The sequence below is a fragment of the Watersipora subatra genome, chromosome 3 (assembly GCF_963576615.1).
Source record: "Watersipora subatra chromosome 3, tzWatSuba1.1, whole genome shotgun sequence".
Lineage (NCBI taxonomy): Eukaryota > Metazoa > Bryozoa > Gymnolaemata > Cheilostomatida > Watersiporidae > Watersipora > Watersipora subatra.
The window spans coordinates 72,602,047-72,626,651 of record NC_088710.1 but is presented as its reverse complement, the minus strand read 5'-3'; the positions used below and the strand labels follow the sequence as shown (position 1 = coordinate 72,626,651).

Genomic DNA, 24,605 nt, shown 5'->3' with positions numbered 1-24,605 from the left:
TTTATATAGAACTAACTACAACTAAAGTTATGAATCAGTGAACCAACAGGAAAGAGTTAATATTAATAAATACAAAGGAGTAGATAAACGCATAAAAGGTATATTCAGTCTCTGATATATTCAAGGGATATAGCGATGTCTGATACAATAGACATTATCTACCATCCATTAGTCAACCGTCAGAAAATGTTAGTCAGTAATGTTAAATCATTACTACAGAAATACAAGTTCTCTGCTGAATTCTCAGATTGTAAAAAGCTTTTAACACATTAGAGGCCGGAGCATGCAAGCTCCTCGTGTAGCTTCACTACTAGGCGCATGCGAGGCGAGGTCAAAGTTCACAACAGGGCATCAGGTTGACGGTGTACATTATTGAGACTAAATCTCGAAGTTCTTGCTGCAGCGACCATGTACACTTAATGCACAGTCAACAACAGTAATTATTTGATTAAGCGATTTGCTTTGAATCTCATGGCAACTCATAAGACTGCTGCAGCACAAGTAATGTTTTACTGTTAAAACCACCAAATGCATTGGCATAGCAGGCGTTTTGATCAATTTGATATCATACGAAAATGTGACAGCAATTTGTAACCTTTTGTGTTCACGGTATTTTGTTTAACAAACACACTAGCCTTTTAGAGAGCTAGAAACTAAAATCAATACAATTTTCTGAGATTCGCCGTACACAAAGACATGTTTGAACGGTTAGCACCTCCCAACTCGTATTCGTAGTTGTTATTAGCGATTGCACAGCTCGTCAAGTCGACAAAAATTGCTGAAATTAGGGGCATAAGTTTTACCTACATAAAATTGCTGTAAAACATAATATTATTATTAAAATAATGTTTTACATATGGTTCCACACAAATTGTATTAATTAAAAAGGGGGATATTTACTTAGAAGAAACATGCATCAGGCGTTTGCAAGTACTACATATATACTATGCTACGGCACATACACCTCGGCAGCTGATATCCGACATGCTTGAAATAGAAGAGGTATAAACCTCAAGGAGACAATAAAGGAACTATAGTCTCTCCAGTCATAGCTTACCGGTGTTCTTTGTAAGCGTGAATGAGGAAGTAAAGCATATCTCAGAGACTTTACTATAGAATTGAGCTACGCAGTTGAACTGAGTCGGTTTCTCCTTGTCAACTATGACAAGTTGAGTCCAAGTATCTGTATCGGGTGTCTTATGAATAAGCAGCAAGCACTGTCTAGCTGGCTTCCTCGCTAACCTGTAGTTCATATATGTATGTATTTATACGGTATATGCCAAGAGTAATAAATGGTAACTTACATATACTGAACAAATGTAAAAAACCTTTACATGTGAACATAACTTCTCTTCACCACGGCATAGAGAACATCATTTGAACCAAACTTGAATGTTGCTTGGGATGGGCCAGCCTTTACAATCACATATCACTGTTTACTATAAATGTACGCATGCTATAACACTATAAGTACCCTATTTAAACCATGATGATATATTTTACGAAATTCATTCAGAACTGCTGCATATTGCTAATCACCTCATTTGAGGGTCTCTTCAAGGCAGCTTGACACCAATTTGTTTTTAGTCCTTAGAAATGGACTAAACATAATGTTGTACATAACAGATGGACTAAACATAATGGTGTACATACTCGTGTATATACACATGTATATACTCGTGTATATACTCGTGTATATACACGAGTATATACACGAGAATATACTCGAGTATATACACAAGTATATACACGAGTATATACACGAGTATATACACGTGTATATACTCCTGTACCACTAAGCCTGTAAAGATCCTTGATATGAAAATTGCAGCACAGCAAAATCCAACCTGTCTTTACATAGGTATTATCAGCAGCAACAGGTTGTAGGTCGGATACGGGTACGGTCGCTTCCTACTTCAGGACTAAAAACTCAAAGATCTTGTAGACAAGAAGTAATTGTGATGCTATGTATGATTGTTGATGGTCTCAGAGTATCACTCTTTCACTTATATGCAGATATGTTGACATAGAAAAGCTAAGAAATATCGCTGAAACACAAATTGCCACTTAAGATCTCTCCCTTCAATATGTAAGCCTCCGGGGTGTAAAGATTTGTCTGCTCATGAATGGCCTTCTTAATAGCCTCTACCAATCGTTAAGGTATGAGAAAGCAATTTCTTTGGATCATCTGTTTATATAATAAAATCTCCAAATGGAGTCGGTCAGAAGAAAAACAGAGACTGGCACACGGCATATTCCATATGATAATATGATAAGTAACTTACAGGCCTTTCTGGCCAAGCTTAACGAGAGAAGCTGCGGCCAGTCGGTCTAGATTCAGCTCATACATGGTTTCTGGTGAATTGTCGCTTTCAGTCGCATTTTTAACTCGCACCAACTTCCTGCCTCCTCCCATCAGCAGCTCCACTCTTACTAAACGCTGACTCGGGAAGGCAGCAGACTTGATATACACCAATTCACAGCTGTCGACGAGAAGCAGGTTTTCGTTGCTCATGCTGTCACCTCCTCTGACACCTTTTATCTGGTGCAGAGCTATCCGCTAGCGGTAGGTGGGGACAGTCTAAGAACCTGCAGCGATTGAAGTACACTGAAAGTATAGCGCTCAATAAAATGATTTGGCACATACATGTACATGGTGAGCGGAGAGCATGCAAGGATACGATCCCACCATTGGGTGAGTGGTTGAAAAGCAGACCCATCTCCAGAGGCGTACCGACTAACATGAACATCAAGAGTCTCAAGACACATTTCAGTAGGCGCTCAGACTATTTCAAGAGAATCCAATGAATGTACCAGATCTATGGATCTCAGAGACTAGGAGCAATGGCTAACGTCGTTCTCGCAATGATTATTGCTGTCTAGCCTTGTCATCCAATTTGTCAGCCTACACGATGCTTTCCTGCTGACTTCGCAATGATTGTCAAGACAGTACAGTCATACTTCGCCATATGAGTGTTCTAACATATGAGAAATTTGAGATACGAGCAAAATTCCTAGCAAGTTTTTCCTTGAGATACGAGTAATCTTTGAACTACGAGGAACATTCTGAGCAAATTACTTCCTTGAGATACATCAGAAATTTGAGATACGATCATACGAAACGGTTCCTGATGCAGCCGCTAGGCAGCCAAGTAAGCGAGAGGCCGGTTGTGAGAACAGCATCACTCGGTCTATCTCATCGATCAGTTTGAAAAAGTTTTTAAAAGTCCGGCTAAAAGTGAAGATGAAAGCGAGGCAAAATGAGCCAGGCCGGAAGAAGATAATAAAAAATGAAACCGAAGACACAACTAGAATTAAGTTTAGTGAAATATTAAAACTTGTACTTAGAAAGCTAAATTCATTCAAGTTAAATTTAAGGTTTATGTTATGCTATGTTATGCTATGTTATGCTATGTTATGTTATGCTATGTTATGCTAAGTTATGCTATGTTATGCTATGTTATGCTAAGTTATGCTATGTTATGCTATGTTATGCTATGTTATGCTAAGTTATGCTATGTAGCATCACATAAGTGTAGCACGACAAATGCATTGCCAGCAAGTCTTTCTCACACCGACATTAGCCGCGACCATCTGTCTCGAAGGTAAGATCTTCATACAGTACTGTGTAGAATATTGCTACATTTTATTGCAGATCACACCCACTAGATATGTATTTGCTACTTTGTGAGTGTAGGTGGTGAGTTAGAACTATTAAAAACACATTTTTTTCATCACAATATCCGGATCTTATGTATTTTTTAAGAGTGGGAGCTTATTAATTTGTATCAGCTATTTTAATAATGGATAAATTGAGTTGAGATGCAAAATAATTGACATATGAGCTTGGTCTCAAAAAGCATTAGGCTCATATGTAGAGGCATGACAGTAGTTGTATTTCAGAGTTCAGTAGAAAACCCTTTTTGCGTTTTCAGTTTACAATTTTAATTACATTAAGTCAAGTTTTATAATACAAACCTAGAGGATGACCAGGGTACCAACTATAGCCCAGGGTCTTTGGTGTGTTTGGACACAAAGCACATATCAATCACAGTGGTTAAAATCCTCAAAGATTACCATTTGAGGTCATTGAAGGATCCTTCAAAGGAACTTTTCTTAAAAAAATAACTAGTGTCGAATGAATTTCTCTCAACAAGTCAAACAATCTTCAAATCACATGAAATTATACATGAGTATACCTCCTATAAAGTATACCTCCTATAAAGTATACCTCCTATAAAGTATACTTCCTATAAAGTATACCTCTTATAAAGTATACCTCTTATAAAGTATACCTCTTATAAAGTGTACCTCTTATAAAGTATACCTGCTATAACGTATACCTGCTATAACGTATACCTCCTATAACGTATACCTCCTATAACGTATACCTCCTATAAAGTATACCTCCTATAAAGGATACCTCCTATAAAGTATACCTCTTATAAAGTATACCTCCTATAAAGTATACCTCCTATAACATATACCTCCTAGAAAGTATACCTCCTATAACCTGAACTTCAGATAGCTTAGAAGATTTATGTAGTTTTTGCTTCGGACTACGTAAAAGTTCCCTATGACGTTAAGTGCCGAGTCAGGGCGAGTTCTCAAATTCGATTCAAATGGTGATATATCTTGCCACACTTGTGAGAAAATCGGATTAGCTAATTTACACGAATTTTATTGTTTGTATAACATAAAATCTCTATAATATAAAAGTTCCTGAATTATTAGCGTTGTAGGAACACCTACTGTATTATCACAAACTGTTCGTGATCCATAATTATAGATAATTGATCTGCTGATGATACTTCAATAATGATAGATGGCAATTCCCATTGGTCAAGGAACTTTTCAGGGTAACAAATCATTTGGTATAATCAGTATGTATCCAGCCCATAGAGTTATCTCCCCTAGAGTGATAACTGTGCTCTCAACATCACGAGCGTTTCCGGTGCCAACAAGGAGCGTTTAGGCCACGCCCCTTTTTTGTGCTAGTCGATCGTAGTGATTGACAGAACAATAACATCAGCCATGAGAATGATCAGGAATTTCCACAGTTAAGATAGTAATTATTGCTCATATTAAAGAAATGATGATTATAGCTTATTACTTTAATATATGCTAATTATTTAAAACAATTCAATATCTACATGCCTTGCAAAGGCACTGAATAGATAGTGTTAAGCAAGTGAGTTCATGCAATCAGTTACTCCAATGATAAACACTTATACAGCCCCCACACATTGGGGCTGTATATCATTGGTTACTCATAGATAAGATAGATAGTCATACTGGGGTTGTATTACATTGGTGTGATGGGAAGCTAATCGACTGCCATCAACTGAAAGTATTGACATTGTATGGTGATAGAGTGATTCATTGACACCCCAGTTCACAAACAACCCTTGCATGTAATATTAGATTTCAATACATATCAATCAAATACATAGACTAGCTTGAAGCAAAGATGTCCACTAGTTAGTGGACATCTGCTTGATGTAAGCAAGCAAAAAGTTTGAAAGTTAGAGTGGCAAATGTTGTTACATGTTAGATAAAAATAAATTATACTTAATTATACTGAATTATAATTATTTAAAAATAAAATAGACTTTTTTATTACTTTATTTATTAAATAATTTTTTATTGTAATCATAGTTAAACAGATTATATTTAGCCATTACTTGCTAATTATTTCACATTTACATTTAAACACATTTGCAGTTTCATTTTTCTTCCTAATTCATTTTAACAAAAAACTTCTTTCATGATATGAAATTTAAAAGTTGTAGGTGTTTGAAAAAGCTTAAACACATTTACAGTTGTTTTTATTTTCTCTCTTCTTTTCATTTATTTCAATTACACAAAACACTTCTCATAATATGTAGTTTGAAAATTAAAGTGGCAAATGTTGTTATATGTTAAATAAAAATAAATTATACTTAATTATACTAAATTATAATTATATAAAAATAAAATAGACTTTTTTATTACCTTATTTATTAAATAATTTTTCATTGTAATCATAGCTAAACAGATTATATTTAGCCATTACTTGCTAATTATTTTACATTTAAACACATTTACAGTTTTATTTTTTTCCTAATTTATTTCAACAAAACACTTCTTTCGTGATATGAAATTCAAAAGTTGTAGTTGTTTGAAAAAGCTTGAAAACCTTTACAGTTGTTTTCTTTTTCCTCTTAATTCATTTGAACTGCTTAAAAATATTTTCTCATGATATGAAGTTTAAAAGTTAGAATGGTTAATGTTATACAAAAATAGATTTCCTGTCCAAAGACTTTTTTATTACTCGGGCAGTACAGCTCATAGTTGATGGCAGTCGATTAGCTTCCCATCACACTAATGTAATACAATCCCAGTATGACTATCTATCTTATCTATGAGTAACTGATTGCATTAACTCACTTACTTAAAGAATAGAGAAAGCATAATATTATTATGCTTTATTATTTATCTTGAGGTGTTGACTGATGTTCTAAAAAAAGAATCAAGGAGATTGACCAACCAGAAGCTGAGATATAGCCAGCCAAACACAGGTCTACCAAAAAACATAAGTGTTTTGGTAATCATCAATATATGACACATGAAATCGACTTGTGTGCCATTGGTCAAATAAGCCAACTAATGCGCTCTCCAATAGCAATCACGGCGTTTTAATTGGTTTAATCCCTGGAAATCTAGAACAATCAAATTGGGCCTAACAATCATTGCTCTGAATTCCGAACCAGTCCCTCTGACGTGTAGATTAGTTTTAGAATAAAATAATTACACGCATCTATTATTTCGCAACATTCTGCTATCACTTTCTACAAATTATATTAGTTACATCATTTATTCTATACGCAGTTATATTATTATTTTGTATAATATGCATTATGATTATTATATTAATCATAAAAAATAATCAAAGATAAGAGAATAGATCAATAGAAAAATCAAATCAAAAGTTATCGTTTTCTTTTCTTACAGCAAGAGCAGCACGGTCAAGTTAGTCTTTTTAATATTATGGCTGTAGTGAACTTCCAGTCTGTTAATAGTGACGATAATCATGAAAATCAACTGAATACTGCAGTAGATACACAGTAGAAAAATGATGATTGAACAAAAATTCACATTCTTATTCTAAGCGAACTGCAATCGCGGATGTCGCATATAGACTATACACGCGCCGTTCGTTGAACAGAGGATCTTCGGAGCATATCCGTGGAGATCGAGTTAAAATTTGAAGCACAATAGTCAAAATCTGCTCTTCTGTTTTAAAAAATAACGGCGAGGGGTTGTGGGCAAATGCCTTTACCGCACAATGTTTGCTTGATTTTCCTGAGAAACCAGAGCTAATCTGTGAATTATTTACTATCGCGAGAAGCGTTTCACATCTCGTAGCCAAAACAATCATTATACGTAATCGCGGTAAGGGTGTGCAACTCTGGCACATGAACATTAAGTCGATTTCATACGTCACAGTTTTCGGGATTTTCGAAGGGTTTTCCTCTGATTCTTTATTAGGTAGACCTGTGTTTGGCTGGCTATATCTCAGCTTCTAGCGGGTCAATCTCCTTGATTCTTTTTTTAGAACATCAGTCAACACCTCAAGATAACTAAGAAAGCATAATAATATTATGCTTTCTCTATTCTTTAACACTATCTATTCAGTGCCTTTGCAAGTCATGTAGGTAATAGGTATTGAATTGCTTTAAATAATAAGCATATATTAGAGTAATAAACTATAATCATCATTTCTTTAATATGAGCATTAATTACTATCTTAACTGGAAATTCATGATCCTTGTTTAACCCTTCTCATGGCTGATGTTATTGATCTAGTCAATCACTACGACTGACTAGCACAAAAAAGGGGTGTGGCCTAAACGCTCCTTGTTGGCAACGGAAATGCTCGTGTAGTTATCACTCTAGGGGGAGATAACTCTATGATCCAGCCATATCAGAGATATTGGCTATGCATTTGGTCAGAGTGTGTAGTCAGACCTATAGTTAATCTTGTCAAAGAATTCGAGATGTGGATGTTACTAGCTAGAATAAGCTGACTTGAGCCTGCTGCCGCATGACAGCCTTGGAGTGACTATATAACAGTAAACTCTCTATATATAGAGTCAATTGATTCCAAAAACTGCCTCGTGTGTTAAAACCATCATAAGATAGATTACATATTAAATAACGAAATCACTGTAATTCATTTAATTAGTTTTCCAGACCAAATGCCTACAAGAACTCCTTAAAAAATACTGCAGAAGTTACAACTAGCGATAAAACAAACGCACCAAGAAGAAAGCTAAAGCAGGATGTAGATAAGAGATTGATAGAGAGGCGCTCAGTAAATAAAAATGTGTTACTGTTGCTGTACCTTGAAGACATGTGAATGGATATGCATACTTAGAAACGTCTAAGTTTGGAAGTAGAGGCAGTAGTGTAAACACACAGAAACGTCTAAGTTTGGAGGTAGAGGCAGTAGTGTAAACACACAGAAACGTCTAAGTTTGGAAGTAGAGGCAGTAGTGTAAACACACAGAAACGTCTAAGTTTGGAGGTAGAGGCAGTAGTGTAAACACACAGAAACGTCTAAGTTTGGAGGTAGAGGCAGTAGTGTAAACACACAGAAACGTCTAAGTTTGGAGGTAGAGGCAGTAGTGTAAACACACAGAAACGTCTAAGTTTGGAAGTAGAGGCAGTAGTGTAAACACACAGAAACGTCTAAGTTTGGAGGTAGAGGCAGTAGTGTAAACACACAGAAACGTCTAAGTTTGGAGGTAGAGGCAGTAGTGTAAACACACAGAAACGTCTAAGTTTGGAGGTAGAGGCAGTAGTGTAAACACACAGAAACGTCTAAGTTTGGAGGTAGAGGCAGTAGTGTAAACACACAGAAACGTTTAAGTTTGGAGGTAGAGGCAGTAGTGTAAACACACAGCAATGTCTAAGTTTGGAGGTAGAGGCAGTTGGAGGTAGAGGCAGTTGGAGGTAGAGGCAGTTGGAGGTAGAGGCAGTTGGAGGTAGAGGCAGTAGTGTAAACACACAGCAACGTCTAAGTTTGGAGGTAGAGGCAGTAGTGTAAACACACAGCAATGTCTAAGTTTGGAGGTAGAGGCAGTAGTGTAAACACACAGCAAAAGCTACTCTAACTTACACTAAATGGAACTTGAATTAACTTGGCACACTTGAATTAACTTGGCATACTTGAATTAACTTGGCACATTTGAATTAACTTGGCACACTTGAATTAACTTGGCATACTTGAATTAACTTGGCACACTTGAATTAACTTGGCATACTTGAATTAACTTGGCACACTTGAATTAACTTGGCACACTTGAATTAACTTGGCACACTTGAATTAACTTGGCACACTTGAATTAACTTGGCACACTTGAATTAACTTGGCACACTTGAATTAACTTGGCACACTTGAATTAACTTGGCACACTTGAATTAACTTGGCACACTTGAATTAACTTGGAATACTTGAATTAACTTAGTTTCACTAGGCTAACTTAAGCTTACTTAAACTTTTACCATCTTTTTTTCACATTTTGTAAAATTGTATCTTCAGCTTTTTTACTTTCACTTAGGAAACTTCAATGTATTGAGAAAACTTGCCATGTCATGCTAGAAATTATTAGTGCTGTGGCCAAATCTTTGTTCCAAGTTTACAGCTTATGTTGGGAAATCTTTAACGTAAAGCGATATTACAATACACCTTGGCATATAAGCAAATATCTTACAGATAAGCCATTCCTAGAAAAACCTCGAAAAAAGGAGATAGTGTAGAAACTGTAGCAATAGGGCTGACAAGACAGTACAGCTGATAAGGAAGGATAGTGTAGGTACTGTAGCCTTAGGGCTGACAAGACAGCACAGCTGATAAGGAAGGGATAGTGTAGGTACTGTAGCCTTAGGGCTGACAAGACCACACAGCTGATAAGGAAGGGATAGTATAGGTACTGTAGCTTTAGGGCTGACAAGGCAGTACAGCTGATAAGGAAGGGATAGTGTAGGTACTGTAGCCTTAGGGCTGACAAGACAGTACAGCTGATAAGGAAGGGATAGTGTAGGTACTGTAGCAATAGGGCTGACAAGACAGCACAGCTGATAAGGAAGGGATAGTGTAGGTACTGTAGCTTTAGGGCTGACAAGACAGCACAGCTGATAAGGAAGGAATAGTATAGGTACTGTAGCCTTAGGGCTGACAAGACAGCACAGCTGATGAGGAAGGGATAGTGTAGGTACTGTAGCAAAAGGGCTGACAAGACAGCACAGCTGATAAGGAAGGGATAGGATAGGTACTGTAGCCTTTGGGCTGACAATACAGCACAACTGATGAAGAAGGGATAGTATAGGTACTGTAGCCTTAGGGCTGACAATACAGCACAGCTGATGAAGAAGGGATAGTATAGGTACTGTAGCCTAACACGACAACACACGATAACACGACAACAGGGCTGACAAGACCATACAGCTGATCAGGAAGCTCAATTCAAGTCGACCAGGAATGATCTCCTTTCACAACTTCAGCCAATTGCAAACCTGATTGCAATTGGATCCGCCTGATTGCTCAACCAATCACAAATTGTGATTTGTTTACTCAGTGCATGGGTTAATACTAACTACTAGAGAGCATACTCAGTGCATGGGTTAATACTAACTACTAGAGAGCATACTCAGTGCATGGGTTAATACTAACTACTAGAGAGCATACTCAGTGCATGGGTTAATACTAACTACTAGAGAGCATACTCAGTGCATGGGTTAATACTAACTACTAGAGAGCATACTCAGTGCATGGGTTAATACTAACTACTAGAGAGCATACTCAGTGCATGGGTTAATACTAACTACTAGAGAGCATACTCAGTGCATGGGTTAATACTAACTACTAGAGAGCATACTCAGTGCATGGGTTAATACTAACTACTAGAGAGCAGCGAACAGGAATAAGGAAGAAATGAACAGCATATCCGTTCACAGTTAAAATTTATATCAAAACTGAGAAGATGGATTACTGAAAATTATCACAGGTACAACTGGTGATACATACAACAGTCGCTGTTGTATGTATCACAGGTACAACTGGTGATACATACAACAGTCGCTGTTGTATGTATCACAGGTACAACTGGTGATACATACAACAGTCGCTGTTGTATGTATCACAGGTACAACTGGTGATACATACAACAGTCGCTGTTGTATGTATCACAGGTACAACTGGTGATACATACAACAGTCGCTGTTGTATGTATCACAGGTACAACTGGTGATACATACAACAGTCGCTGTTGTATGTATCACAGGTACAACTGGTGATACATACAACAGTCGCTGTTGTATGTATCACAGGTACAACTGGTGATACTTACAACAGTCACTGTTGTATGTATCACAGGTACAACTGGTGATACATACAACAGTCACTGTTGACACACAATTTTTGTCATCATTGACTTGAAACTGCAATCTTTCATACGCGCCGAGCATAAACACAGATTGTTTCTTTAGCTACTGTTGACAAGTCATCTGGAGTCTATTGCTTCTCTTTAAAATTAGATAAAAACAAACCTGAAAGTTTATGGCTGAACTATTTTTATACTGACTTTATCTTTTTTTTAAAGAGTTATTGGAAATATCCAAACTAACACATAAGCTCGTCAGTATAAAATTCATGTAAAAACGATTGCATGTACAAAGATAAACACTTACCTGCATCGAATGTCTAGACTCGAGTAACCGAGTATCGTCAACCGATGCTGTCACTATCCTCACTTAGTTGTTAAATCTCGTCTGCTTCAGACTGTTAGCCGGAGATTAGAGGAGAGGGGGAATATCTGACAGCATGAGTATTTCATAAAAACACTAAAACAGCCAAGCAAAGAACGACCATAAAACATGTTGCAAGCAGCGATGTTTCGTTAAACTGAAAAACACTTGTGGCTTTATTCCCATTGCTCCAGATGGGAACCTCGCAATGATAGGATACCAAGCAAGGCTAACACGATTAATTGCTGGTCAGGCGATTGGCAATAAACCAGAGGGGCCAGGCAGACCACATGAGCTCGCTTGGAACCTAAATCTAACCACCAAACAATTAATTGATTACACCATAAGATGTGACCTGATTACATGTAGCTAAGGTGTTTACGCTGCCTCTACTGAGCTTCAAAATAGAAATTTTCCTATACAAGTACAAGTACGCATTGAGTCTGACAGTCTGACAGCCTTACAGATACAACTCATTTTAAATGCTAATCACAACATTGGGCACAATCAGAAGTTTATATTCTAAACAAGACAATATTATTGCAAGGCTGAATAGGAACATAGTTGGGTGACTTGTGCAAAGGTGTAAAGTTGGAAGCCTGTCATAGATCAGCCCACACCGCGAGCAGAGCCCGGGTAGTATTATGAGGACGCACTAAATAAATTAATATGTCCTCAAAATACTATTGGACCATATAAAACAATCTACAGATTCTATAAAAACTTAGTAGATCAGTTGGTACCAATGTACCGTACAGGATGAAAATATTCGTTGGTTATAAAAATTCGCGATTTTGCGAACAGTCAATTCCGCGAACTATTAAATTCCGTGAATAATTAGTTCTATTTTTAATCACAAGGGAGAATAACTACTGCATCAAATTAAAAACTAGCTGCTAGGCTAGTTTTTAATATAAATACTAAACGTAGTTGAGTTCCAAAACATTTTTAAAATCATTGCCCGTGCTTTGAGCTAACACCATTGCCAATGCATCATATTTCTTTACAAAATTATTCAAGGTTGTCACAAGATATGCAGAATGGCGTCATCACAAAAATAGCCGCTAGGCAGAAGTACTAAACGTAGCCGAGTTCCAAAACTTCTTTAAAATCATCGCCGGGCTTCGAATTTTATTGCCATTGCATCAAACTTTACAAAATTATTCAAGGTTTTCACAAGTTATTCGGCATGGCTTCGTCATAGCAAAAAATCTCTCCTAGTCTTTTTACATTGAAATCAACTCCATCAATCTCTAATACCGAAGTTGAGGACGATCATGATTCTGATCTGGACATTATGGTATGTATTTGATTTGCAGTGCAGATACGCTTTACCATAAATAACTGCATTAGTTAATTCTTTTGTTTAAAAACTGTTTTTGTACTTCCTTAACACTTATTAATATTTTTTCTTTTTTGTGTTTACTGCAGATTGAGAATGAAACAACCTACTCCGATTACGAAAACTAGAGACAAGTAGTAATATTCATCAAGGCAGGAATATTGGCAGAGAAGCAACCAGTCAACCTAGACCCCTTCATTGACAACAACTCCTTGATATTGCTGCAGCAAACATGATTAAATTATATATTTTATTTCATGTATAGATATATTATAATTTATTACAAACTTGAGTGTACAAATAAAATATTTCAAATACAAATAAAATTTTACAAACGACGAATGGAGTATAAATATAAACAGTTTAGTCTATATGGCGGTTGTCTAGAGCAATAAAATTAAACTGATACTCTTGATAAGTGAATACTAGCGTGTAATGGTGCTCTCTGACTAGTTATTTTGGTAATAGCAGCTCTATATCGCTGTCACTGTCTTGGGTAGATGTTAAAGGCGATTCTCTCGCTACTACATGGCTGGCAAGGAAGTTATCATCAGAACTCTCCTCGTGGCTTACTATTGCAATGTTCTGCCGGTTGGCCAAAGACTTGTGCTCGTAAAGGCGTTTTTGTTCCATTTTTAAAACATATATTCTCCTCGTAAGTAGCTGCGGTCACTTCTACCTCAATTTCCAGACCTCCCTGAATGATTGGTGATCTTCTAAGAATGACATATGCCACCCTTGCAGTCATTGTGCTGCCGTGTATGATGAAAAATCTCTCTCTCACACTGAAACAAATAATGAAGCGGTAGGAATGGAAAAAATAAATATTGCGTTTTACCGAAGAACCAAAGTAAAATTCAACTAATTTAGTAAATGGTTTTGAAAAAACTCATTACTTACCACAAATTGTTGGTTCATCAAAGGCCTCCAAATCTATGAATATTCGTGAAAACCTATGAACGCAGCAAAAAGGTTATAGCTTAGCACGATCAACCCGTAGTTGTAAGCTAAATAGAAAACGAAACACGCAATGCGCTCATGCATAGGATTAACTCTATTGCTAGACGTAATAGAGGTAACTTTTCATAGAGAGTGACAGTTTTCAGTCGCGAATAAATCAATCCGCGAATATGCATGAAATGGCAATTTTCGCGAAATTTAACTCCGCGAATAAATTCATCCTGTAGGGTAAAATATTACAATGTTTTGTTTCTTGGACAAATATTTGGGACAGTGGAATACTGCCATGTAGGTGATAAGAGAATATGGGTTACATCAGGCAATCTGAACTCATGTGCAGGATGACGCTTTCTAGAGCTTTATTATTAATCTATTACTGCATTTCCATGCTTTGAATTGGTTCAGAGTTGCCTATTGCCGATGAATTTGTACCCTACTGTTTCAACGATTCAGAGTTGCCCTATATAGATCTTTCCAAGATTTGTGATGTATCCTTCCAAACAAAATCCGTTGAATAGACTTGCTCTCTGGGCACAGTCACTTTTCAATTAATGCGGAGTCAACTAGTTGTGCTAACTAAGCCAAGATGCCTGGTCGCTATGCTAGATTTTTATAAGCTCCACGAGAGAAAGTTTAGCCAGAGTATTATAGATTCGGATCCACCGGTTATGAGCGTTTCTATGATATTGAATATTACTCCTACATTGAATGCCTTCACACAAAGTTAGCGAAACGGCGTCAAACTTTACTGGTTCTATCATTTGGAGTGGAAGCAACTCTAAATCCATTAGGAGCATGGAAACACAGCGAATATGTTCAAGCAATTGCTCGGTAGCTAGTGAGTAGTAACCCATTTAGTTGAAACATTCTGCTAAGTTGTGCAACTGTCCAATAGTAATATAGTCAAACCTTGGCTTAGCATTTTAAGTTTCCAACATACGATGTAACATTCCATCAGATAATTGACTGCATGCCTAAAGTACTTTACTGCCTAAGACGTTCAGAGCTATTCGACACAATAGAGTTTTGTGGAAGCGAAAATGAAGACTAGAAAAAAAACTCCGTTTTAAGATAATAAAAATATACCAGCTGTTTGTTGAAACTTCTCCGAGTCTAAATTAAAGTATGTCACTTTGTATATATCTTTCTCATAGCCATGACTACTTCTAAACCTTCTCATCCACACTACTTCTAAACCTTTTCATCCCCACTACTTCTAAACCTTCTCATCGCCACTACTTCTAAACCTTCTCATCGCCACTACTTCTAAACCTTCTCATCGCTACTACTTCTAAACATTCTCATCCCCACTACTTCTAAACCTTCTCATCGCTACTACTTCTAAACCTTCTCATCCCCACTACTTCTAAACCTTCTCATCCCCACTACTTCTAAACCTTCTCATCCCCACTACTTCTAAACCTTCTCATCCACACTACTTCTAAACCTTCTCATCCCCACTACTTCTAAACCTTCTCATCGTCACTTCTTCTAAACCTTCTCATCCCCACTACTTCTAAACCTTCTCATCGCCACTACTTCTAAACCTGCTCATCCACACTACTACTAAACCTTCTCATCGTCACTACTTCTAAACCTTCTCATCGTCACTGCTTCTAAACCTTCTCATCGCTACTACTTCTAAACCTTCTCATCCACACTACTTCTAAACCTTCTCATCCCCACTACTTCTAAACCTTCTCATCGCCACTGCTTCTAAACCTTCTCATCGCTACTACTTCTAAACCTTCTCATCCACACTACTTCTAAACCTTCTCATCCCCACTACTTCTAAACCTTCTCATCGTCACTACTTCTAAACCTTCTCATCGCCACTACTTCTAAACCTTCTCATCCACACTACTACTAAACCTTCTCATCCCCACTACTTCTAAACCTTCTCATCGTCACTATTTCTAAACCTTCTCATCGCCACTACTTCTAAACCTTCTCATCGCCACTACTTCTAAACCTTCTCATCGCTACTACTTCTAAACCTTCTCATCGCCACTACTTCTAAACCTTCTCATCGCCACTACTTCTAAACCTTCTCATCGCCACTACTTCTAAACCTTCTCATCGTTACTACTTCTAAACCTTCTCATCGCCACTACTTCTAAACCTTCTCATCCCCACTACTTCTAAACCTTCTCATCGCCACTACTTCTAAACCTTCTCATCGCCACTACTTCTAAACCTTCTCATCGCTACTACTTCTAAACCTTCTCATCGCCACTACTTCTAAACCTTCTCATCCCCACTACTTCTAAACCTTCTCATCGTCACTACTTCTAAACCTTCTCATCGCCACTACTTCTAAACCTTCTCATCCACACTACTACTAAACCTTCTCATCCCCACTACTTCTAAACCTTCTCATCGTCACTACTTCTAAACCTTCTCATCGCCACTACTTCTAAACCTTCTCATCGCCACTACTTCTAAACCTTCTCATCGCTACTACTTCTAAACTTTCTCATCGCCACTACTTCTAAACCTTCTCATCGCTACTACTTCTAAACCTTCTCATCCCCACTACTTCTAAACCTTCTCATCGCCACTACTTCTAAACCTTCTCATCGCCACTACTTCTAAACCTTCTCATCCACACTACTACTAAACCTTCTCATCCCCACTACTTCTAAACCTTCTCATCGTCACTACTTCTAAACCTTCTCATCGCCACTACTTCTAAACCTTCTCATCGCCACTACTTCTAAACCTTCTCATCGCTACTACTTCTAAACCTTCTCATCCACACTACTTCTAAACCTTCTCATCGCTACTACTTCTAAACCTTCTCATCCACACTACTTCTAAACCTAGGCAATGCAGAGCCTAAACTTCCATTGAGCAAAAGTCTCCATAAAAAAGAGTAACAAAAGCCTCTAAAGACTATCACTTTATCAGTTCTTTGCATATAATTTAAGTCTTACCATGGTATCCGTTCTAATGAAGCATTTATTAGGAAGTGCTCATAGGTGCTTGGGCTGTGCAACAAAGCAGATAAATAGTAGGTATGTGATTCACATATGCAAGCTAATAAATTAGTCATGCTGTGATTTGTTTACTCTGTGTATGGGTTAATATTAACTACTAGAAAGGAGCTAAAAGGAATAAGGAAGAAAAGAACATCATATCAATTAATTTCAAAAATTATCTTCCGAAAATTCTGATGAGCCACTAGAAAAATAGACCGTCAGCCTCTATTTGAACGCTGCCTTCAATTGACCGCCACTATAGAAGAAATTTTGAAAAATAGAGTGCCATGGCATTCAATTAGAGGTTTTACGGTATGTTAGTTTTGCTTCATTCACTTATCATATAAACCAAATTATGGCTTTTGCGTATCCGGTTAAAATTGTCTATTCCCAAATTAAATCTTTTTATGCCATTCATCCACTGACAGTTTATCATTAACAAGCCAACACTCGACTAAAGCAATTGCGATGATAGTTTTCTATCTTTTACGGATAACTTGAGGTGCGTGTACAGTTGTTACGTGTACAATTGTGCGTGTACAAAAATTCTGCAGCAGTATGGCTGTTGGGCAGAGCAGCGTTGGCTAAACTAGTTACTTTTAGTTTCTTCGCTGACCTCTCATACTGATGCTTAAAAACATCAGCACCCTGTCTTTACTAGCTTACACGTACTCATCTATGATACTGATGAATTCTGCTAGCTACAGTTGACTAATACTAAAGCTTTCATAGATCTAGTTCATCAGTAACACCCATATAATTTACTTAGAAGAAGCAACCTAATCTGCAGAGAGCTACCCTTTGGTAAAACCAAGCTGGCTGCTCATAACTAAGTTTGAGATAAGTTCTGATTCAGTGTATGTAACAATACAACATGAATTATTCCAGTGAACATAGCAATATTCGCAAGGATATGTTTTCTTCGTAAGGCCTAATGTCAGACATTGTATACATGTACCTTTGTTTTCTGCTTATAAATCTATACTATATTAAACCAACCATGATACGTTAATAGACAGGAGTAATAGTGAAAGTAGCTGTGTAAATACTTTTTCAAGTAAAATTCTAATATATCCATCTTATATCCATGAATTCCAACAGAAAAAATATGACCACATCCCAGCAAATGCTGCAATTCCAATGTAACATGTAAAACTTGATATAAGGGAAAATGGTAGGAGTTGAAACTGTTACAACTCACCCCATTGTCTTGACAGAAACAATCAGCTGAATTTCATAAAATGCTAGTCATCGTACCATTGTTTATAAAGCTGCTGTCCATATTAATAACATAAAACTAAGAGCTCAATTATCTGCGCCACATGCCTACTTCAACACTTTTAATTTACTGGTTTGGGAATATTTTAACCAAAAATTAAAAAAAATTAAGCTGACCTATAAATTGATAATATTTCTGTCTCACACTGTATCTACTGCATGATCCAGAATAAAGAAAAATCAAGGAAGCAGCCCAGAGTGAATAAAAAGCACAAAGCCCCGTAGCATTCAGCCCCGCGGCATTCAGCCCGCGGCATTCAGCTCCGTAGCATTCAGCCCCGTGGCATTCAGCCTCGTGACATTCAGCCCCGTGGCATTCAGCCCCATTCTGCTCTATGCTAAGATTTCATATGTCCATAAAAAAACTCTCTCACTAGATGTTGCAGCTTATATATGTCACATATGTATATATGTGACATGTATATATGAGGGCAAGCACTCTTTGATGAGTGTGTAAGTATATCCATAGAACACGTGTTCAATCAAACCTTCACATGTATACAAAGTTACCCAATTCACTGTGATATTTGTTTCGTACATTGTAGCAAAAATGGAATGCTTTGGAAAACTAAAACTAAAAATTTCTTTGTAGGCTATGCCAAGACAAAAATATGCCCAAACCTTATGTATATGATATACCGAAACATTTGTATGTAGAGGTTTGTTGTTCTTAAAAAAGCTAAACTATCAACAGTTTCTGCACATACATGAAGTACTTACATAAATCTGCTTAGTGAAGCATACAACGAGCAGCTAAAGACTACACGGTGAACTTTATTTGGACTAGTTGGCGTTGAATCACATCGAAGCCAACCAATGACTTCTAGAAACTGTTCAGCCTCTTGAAGTCGCCAGTTGAACTCTCTAGTCTTCTGAAGATCATTACTGTCATAAGGACACATTACAGCTTGTGAAAACACCCACACAAAGCTTGTTTGAGCTTAATGTTTGAGTATCAGAGACAATATATTTATGTGAAAGGGATCGCGACGACCCTTGTGGCACACATGATGGAACCTGCATAGACACACGTTGCTGCACACACGGTCAAGCGCGGTCGGAGCTCAAAAAGGAGAGCTATACGATGATATTTAAAGTAAGCAATAGATAAGTCTTGTACATAATGATAATTGAATTCAAGCAAAGTTCAACTCGATAAACCGACCGAGTTTGTAACATCATTGTTAACAAGGTAAAGCAAGTGTTTAAACGATTAAATCATTACGAATTCTGACGTTTGTGATGTGTTGTACATGTGATTATTCGATATCAGATCCGATTTGATCTCATCACAATAGTCAAACGATACAGTAGCGAGGGAATTCGTTAAGAAGCCTTTGTAGATAGTTGGGATGTTTTCTTTACAGATCTAGTGCAGTATTGACATCATGATACATAAACGATACAGTTTTGATAAATTGTATACATACACTTCAATGCAGAGCGTCGTAGAAAGTTTTGGCTCAGTTCTGCGGAAGGGTATTAAAATAGAACTAGAAAAGTATGTGAGATACCTGCCGAGCAAAACAAAACAAGCGTCTACTGGCGAACAGGAAGTAGGTGGTGTTTAGTGTAGCCGTGTATTTTCACATGTGAAACTATACGGCTCTGAAGTATAATTTCTGAAGCCACACCTATTTTGGATCAGCGTGTGATTGGTAACAACCGGTAACCGGACTTTTTTGGCGACATTTAATAGGGCGACAACTTTTAACAAAAAAGCGACACGGCAGACAAATTGGCGACAATTTCAGACAAAAAAGACGACAAATTGGTTTGCCAACCGTTTGATAGGAGGTGTGATGGATTTACTAAGCTGAGTTGTTTTAATTGCCATAAGCATTCAGCTATTCTCAGATTAGCCCTATAATTTAAAAGCCAGCTTGCGTGGAAAGCCCGTTGATTAACACTCAGCCCTTGCTATATAAGCAATGGTGCTTCAGTGTTAAGACGGGAAAACAAAGAGCACAGAGCTAGCGATACGGACTCCAAACAACGGAACTAAAGACTGAGAGTTACGTCCTTAACCTGCATCAAGAACAGTGTGGTAACATTAACTTACCTTTGTGCAGCTTTGTATATCTTTGGTAACATATATATTGCTTAACATTCTTACATTTACAAGTGTAACTGTTTTGGGTATTTATTATTGTAACTCATTTCAGCATTACGCTTGATTGTAGTGAATTGTTCTAATTGTTCTATCTTCTCATGTTTATAGAGCTTGTGTGAATAAAAGCCATTATTCACCAGACACTTTGTTGCAACAATTACAGTTGTGCATGAGAGCTATTACTCGTTCAGTATAAGACAACTTGTACGCAGAACCCACTTGCTAGTGGTTAGTCAGCGCTGACTTCCACAACAGGAGGCTAAGTACAGGAGTACAGGACGTAATGTACATGTACGTACTGACAAACTACATGTATTAGATTCTGTCGTCGTATGCAGTGCTTACATATATTTTCTGAAACGTAACCTTAACAGTGTTGTTGTTGTTTTCTTTTTATGGACCTTTTATATAAATAGTTGCATGTATCTTTATACGTTATTAGTGAAAGTTCTCTGATTACGCTAGCCCAGACATTAAAAACTACCCTTAAATTTTTAACAAAATTTTGAGGGTAGTTTGTAAAAATGCATCTAGCATATTCAATTAAAATACGAAAAAACTTAAAATTGTCGACAATCTTGTCTCTGATAGTTGAAATTTTAGAGTTATCTCACCTCAAAAAGAAATAGTTTTATGGTTTGGATCATCAAATTCACAGTAGCCTGCGTATCAAAGACCGGTGCGCCATTTGCGATTTGCCAGTAAAAATGTCATATTCTTTATTTTCCTTCTGAAGTGCCTATTCATTTATTTCTTTCTAATTCTTATTTTAGACATTCTTATCAATCTTAATCAACTTTAATTTTTATCATTCTTTTACTCACTATTACTTTAAAATATACTTACACCTGTCCATAAACGCCTTCGAATTCATCATCATAATTCACGTATTAACTCCTGTATCTATGCCCTGTGTTTATGGACAGACGTAAGTAAGTATATTTCGGGGTTATAGTGAGTAATGAATGATGGAAATTTAAGTTCTTTCAGATTGATGAAAATATCTATAAAAGAATTAGAAAGAAATGAATGGGTAGGCACTTCAGAAGGAAAATATAACCATTCTAATGGCAGATGGCGCGCCAGTCTTTGATAAGTTTGAGAAATTTGCTTTTTGTGTGAGATGAAAAGACAATTCCCTATTATTGTGTTTTCTCGTTTTCTCATTTACTTATGGCAAGGATGATTTTCTTATCTTTCTTTCTTTACCATTATTATAATTATCCAATATCGTTATAATGCAGATTGAATAGGTTAAATTGCGATTTACATTGATCTGTTTGTTGAGATTTTATTTGAGTATGAAGAATGTGTCTTATTCCTACTGGTCACTTACCAGCAAGAAGAATCGTATATAAAAGAAAGCGCACCGCCTGGTCTCCCAATATATGTAGTGGATCTAGACTTTTTACGTCATATGACATCCTGATAGGATTAGGATCCTCTAGTCTCCGTAGCCTCGGAACCTATAACGTGCATAGACGCATATATAACATGCCTCGTTTGTTGCCCTTTGAGCCCTGAACATAGACACTGTAACTATTGGTGTTCAAACATAGGTTTTACCACCTCCAGGAATCATGTTAAGAAGCAACAAGCTTCAGACATGGTGTCTGACACACATGTATACTATCCTTTAGCACACTAGTAAGGCCTGCAGTCATCATGAGCTCGCTAAGGTGTTAGTGACGCTGGGATAAGGGGAGGTTATCAAGCTTACCCAAGGTTTTAAACGGGAGCATAGCAATTGTACATGAGCATGAAGGTAGCCTGTAAACCAGATGTTAACCCATACTAAAATCAAAAGTGGCCTTTCCTGTATGGGTTGAGTCATCCTTTTCCCACACTCACTCTCTGGGCCATAGTAGCTCTCGCCAGCCTAACCTGTTATCGTCAGCTCTAACCTGCAAGTTCTGGGTACATACCTGTTTCTGTTTTTACCTGCTCCCGTGCTTTGACTAGGCGCCTAGGTCTCCCTTTACCGACATCGCCGAGTCATCTAAATCACACATAGGGTATATTCCAAAATCTTCCTCAGAGTCTGGCTCACCTTCCATCAGGGTCTCTTCCTCCGCAATCGCTTTTGTCCTGCTGAGGCATGCTTAGCCTCACAGCTAGTACAGGTTGCTGTCAAAACACCATCTTCTGCACCTCCCTGATTTGGGGTGTGGGGACCCAAGTGAGCCTCTCCGTCAAAAGACAGCTTGTTGTCTGTAGGTAGTTTTGATTGAGCCTTACTAGCCTCTCGGCTAAAACAGGTCACTGCCGAAACAGTCTCCTCTGCACCTCTCTGATGTGAGGTGTGGGAAACAAAGTGGGTCTGTAGGTGACTTTACTTTAGCCTGGGCAGCAGGTAACTTAGCGTCCTTCAGAACATTCTTCTTTAGGGTAGCTAAGTTTATCAAGGCATCCTTGAATTCGTGCTCATTCTCGATCTCTAGCTGGAGCTGGAGCTGGCGCTCGTCAACCTCTACAGCTGCAATAGCCCTCCTGTACTCTTTCTTGGTTTTTGACCTGCATTCAGCAAGGGCATGCTTACGCCGTAGGTTGATCTCGCATGACATGAAACCAGGCTGAACCTCATTAAGGAATCTGCTCACCTGATTCAGAAAAGGCCATGGCTTACCCTGAGCTTCCTGTACATAGCTCTTCCCGGCAACAGAGCTAGACCTAGGCCTAGTTTTTGCTGCTGGCTCCGAAGAGGGCTTTGCCTTCCTCTTACTTTGTGCAAGGTATTCCTTAACTCTTTTTGGGCATATGGTCATTGCATGTTCATCATGAGCAGATCAATCTCAAACTTTTGCTGTGCAATGCCTGACCCAGTGTCCTGGTTTGCCGCACTTGTTACAGACATTGCTTGGCCAAGTAGCTGCATTGTAACCCTTGAAAGCCTGACAAAGAAAGTAACGCTTAGTGCCTGGCTGACCAAATAACTTTCTAGTGGAGAATTCCCTGTTTTCCTTATCCACCTTGGATGACTTGTCAGCCTCTTTGAGGGGTCCATCTCTTCTCCTGTCCCTGGGCATCTGGCCTCCTCTTGTACCGGAACTCGAGCTAGACGTTGATCTGTTGATCATAGTCTCTGAGTCTAAGAGGTGGTCTACTAATTTTGCCAAATATTGTTACCTGAACATTACTTTAGCTTGCACCTTAAACACTTATGAGTTGCTTTGGTTGCTGGTTGCTCGCCTCTTACTGGTACTTCGTTTTCGGTGTGACATTATCATTCTGTTGCTCATGTCCTGGTTGTTCGCCATCTACTGGTTTTACACTTCCTACTGGCATTTCATTCTCAGCATGCATGTTGAGAATGAAATGTGGCAGAGGTTTCAGTCCTGGCATCTCTGGCACTTGATGGTTGGCTTTCGCCATCTTCGCCTTCATCGGATGTTTCACAGCTACCGGAAAAATTAAGGAATAACATGAAAAGGTGTTTCCTGTTTCTCTGGATTTTACTCTGTTCCACCTTAAACCAGTAAATACAGGAGAGGTATCATCTCTTAGTACAGTACCTTTAGTCTCTATGTCAGTAGGCGCCTTAACATACACAACTTGCCCAGGCAAAAGTTTGGAGAATCGCTTTGCCTTGTATTTCCTATCCCATTTAGATTTAATCTTATGCCTACATAATGTGTCGTATGTTTTGAACTGACAATGGTCTACATCATTTTCTTAAGGTATGCCTAAGGTCGACCTTATTGGCCTCTCAAACATGAGTCTGCTAAATGAATATCCTGATGGAAATAGAGTGGTCCTTTAGGCTGACATAGCAGTATCTTTATCATTAGTTTTTTTCCACAAAGACTTTATTGTTTTCACTAGAGTTACCCCAATTTGGTATCGGAATCGGTGCCAATATGGATGTTAAGTATCTGAATCGGTATCAGCCAATCTTTTCTTAAAAAATCTGAAACTTGAGATACTTTTTACAGATCAACTATTTAGCAGACAACAGTATTTTTGCCTGCGACACTAATAAAAGTCATCAGCTGCAATTTTCCAACTTTTACCTAAGGAATTTCGGGCCTGCCACACAATTTATTTCATGTCTATAGCCTGATCAACATCAACACAGAGGAACCTTTTTGCTTTAGTTAGGGCAGAATCACCAAGTGTAGTATTTCCCAACTACAGCGATAAG

The 24,605-nt window shown here is 37.8% G+C and overlaps 1 protein-coding gene across 2 annotated transcripts in view; it reads right to left on the bottom strand.

The window, feature by feature from the left end:
• The window catches only part of LOC137391226 (uncharacterized), a 33,884-nt gene extending 13,972 nt beyond the window's left edge, over positions 1–19,912 (bottom strand). The window contains exons 1-4 of one of the 2 annotated variants that reach the window (XM_068077633.1): positions 19,782–19,912; positions 11,734–11,886; positions 2,286–2,589; positions 1,058–1,242 (exon numbers count right to left, since the gene is read on the bottom strand). In XM_068077633.1, the coding sequence (XP_067933734.1) occupies positions 1,058–1,242; positions 2,286–2,515 (415 nt within the window). In that variant the 5' untranslated portion in view covers positions 2,516–2,589; positions 11,734–11,886; positions 19,782–19,912. The remainder of the gene's footprint in view (positions 1–1,057; positions 1,243–2,285; positions 2,590–11,733; positions 11,887–19,781) is intronic. The other variant, XM_068077634.1, reaches the window with a different exon arrangement.
• Positions 19,913–24,605: the final 4,693 nt, after the last annotated feature.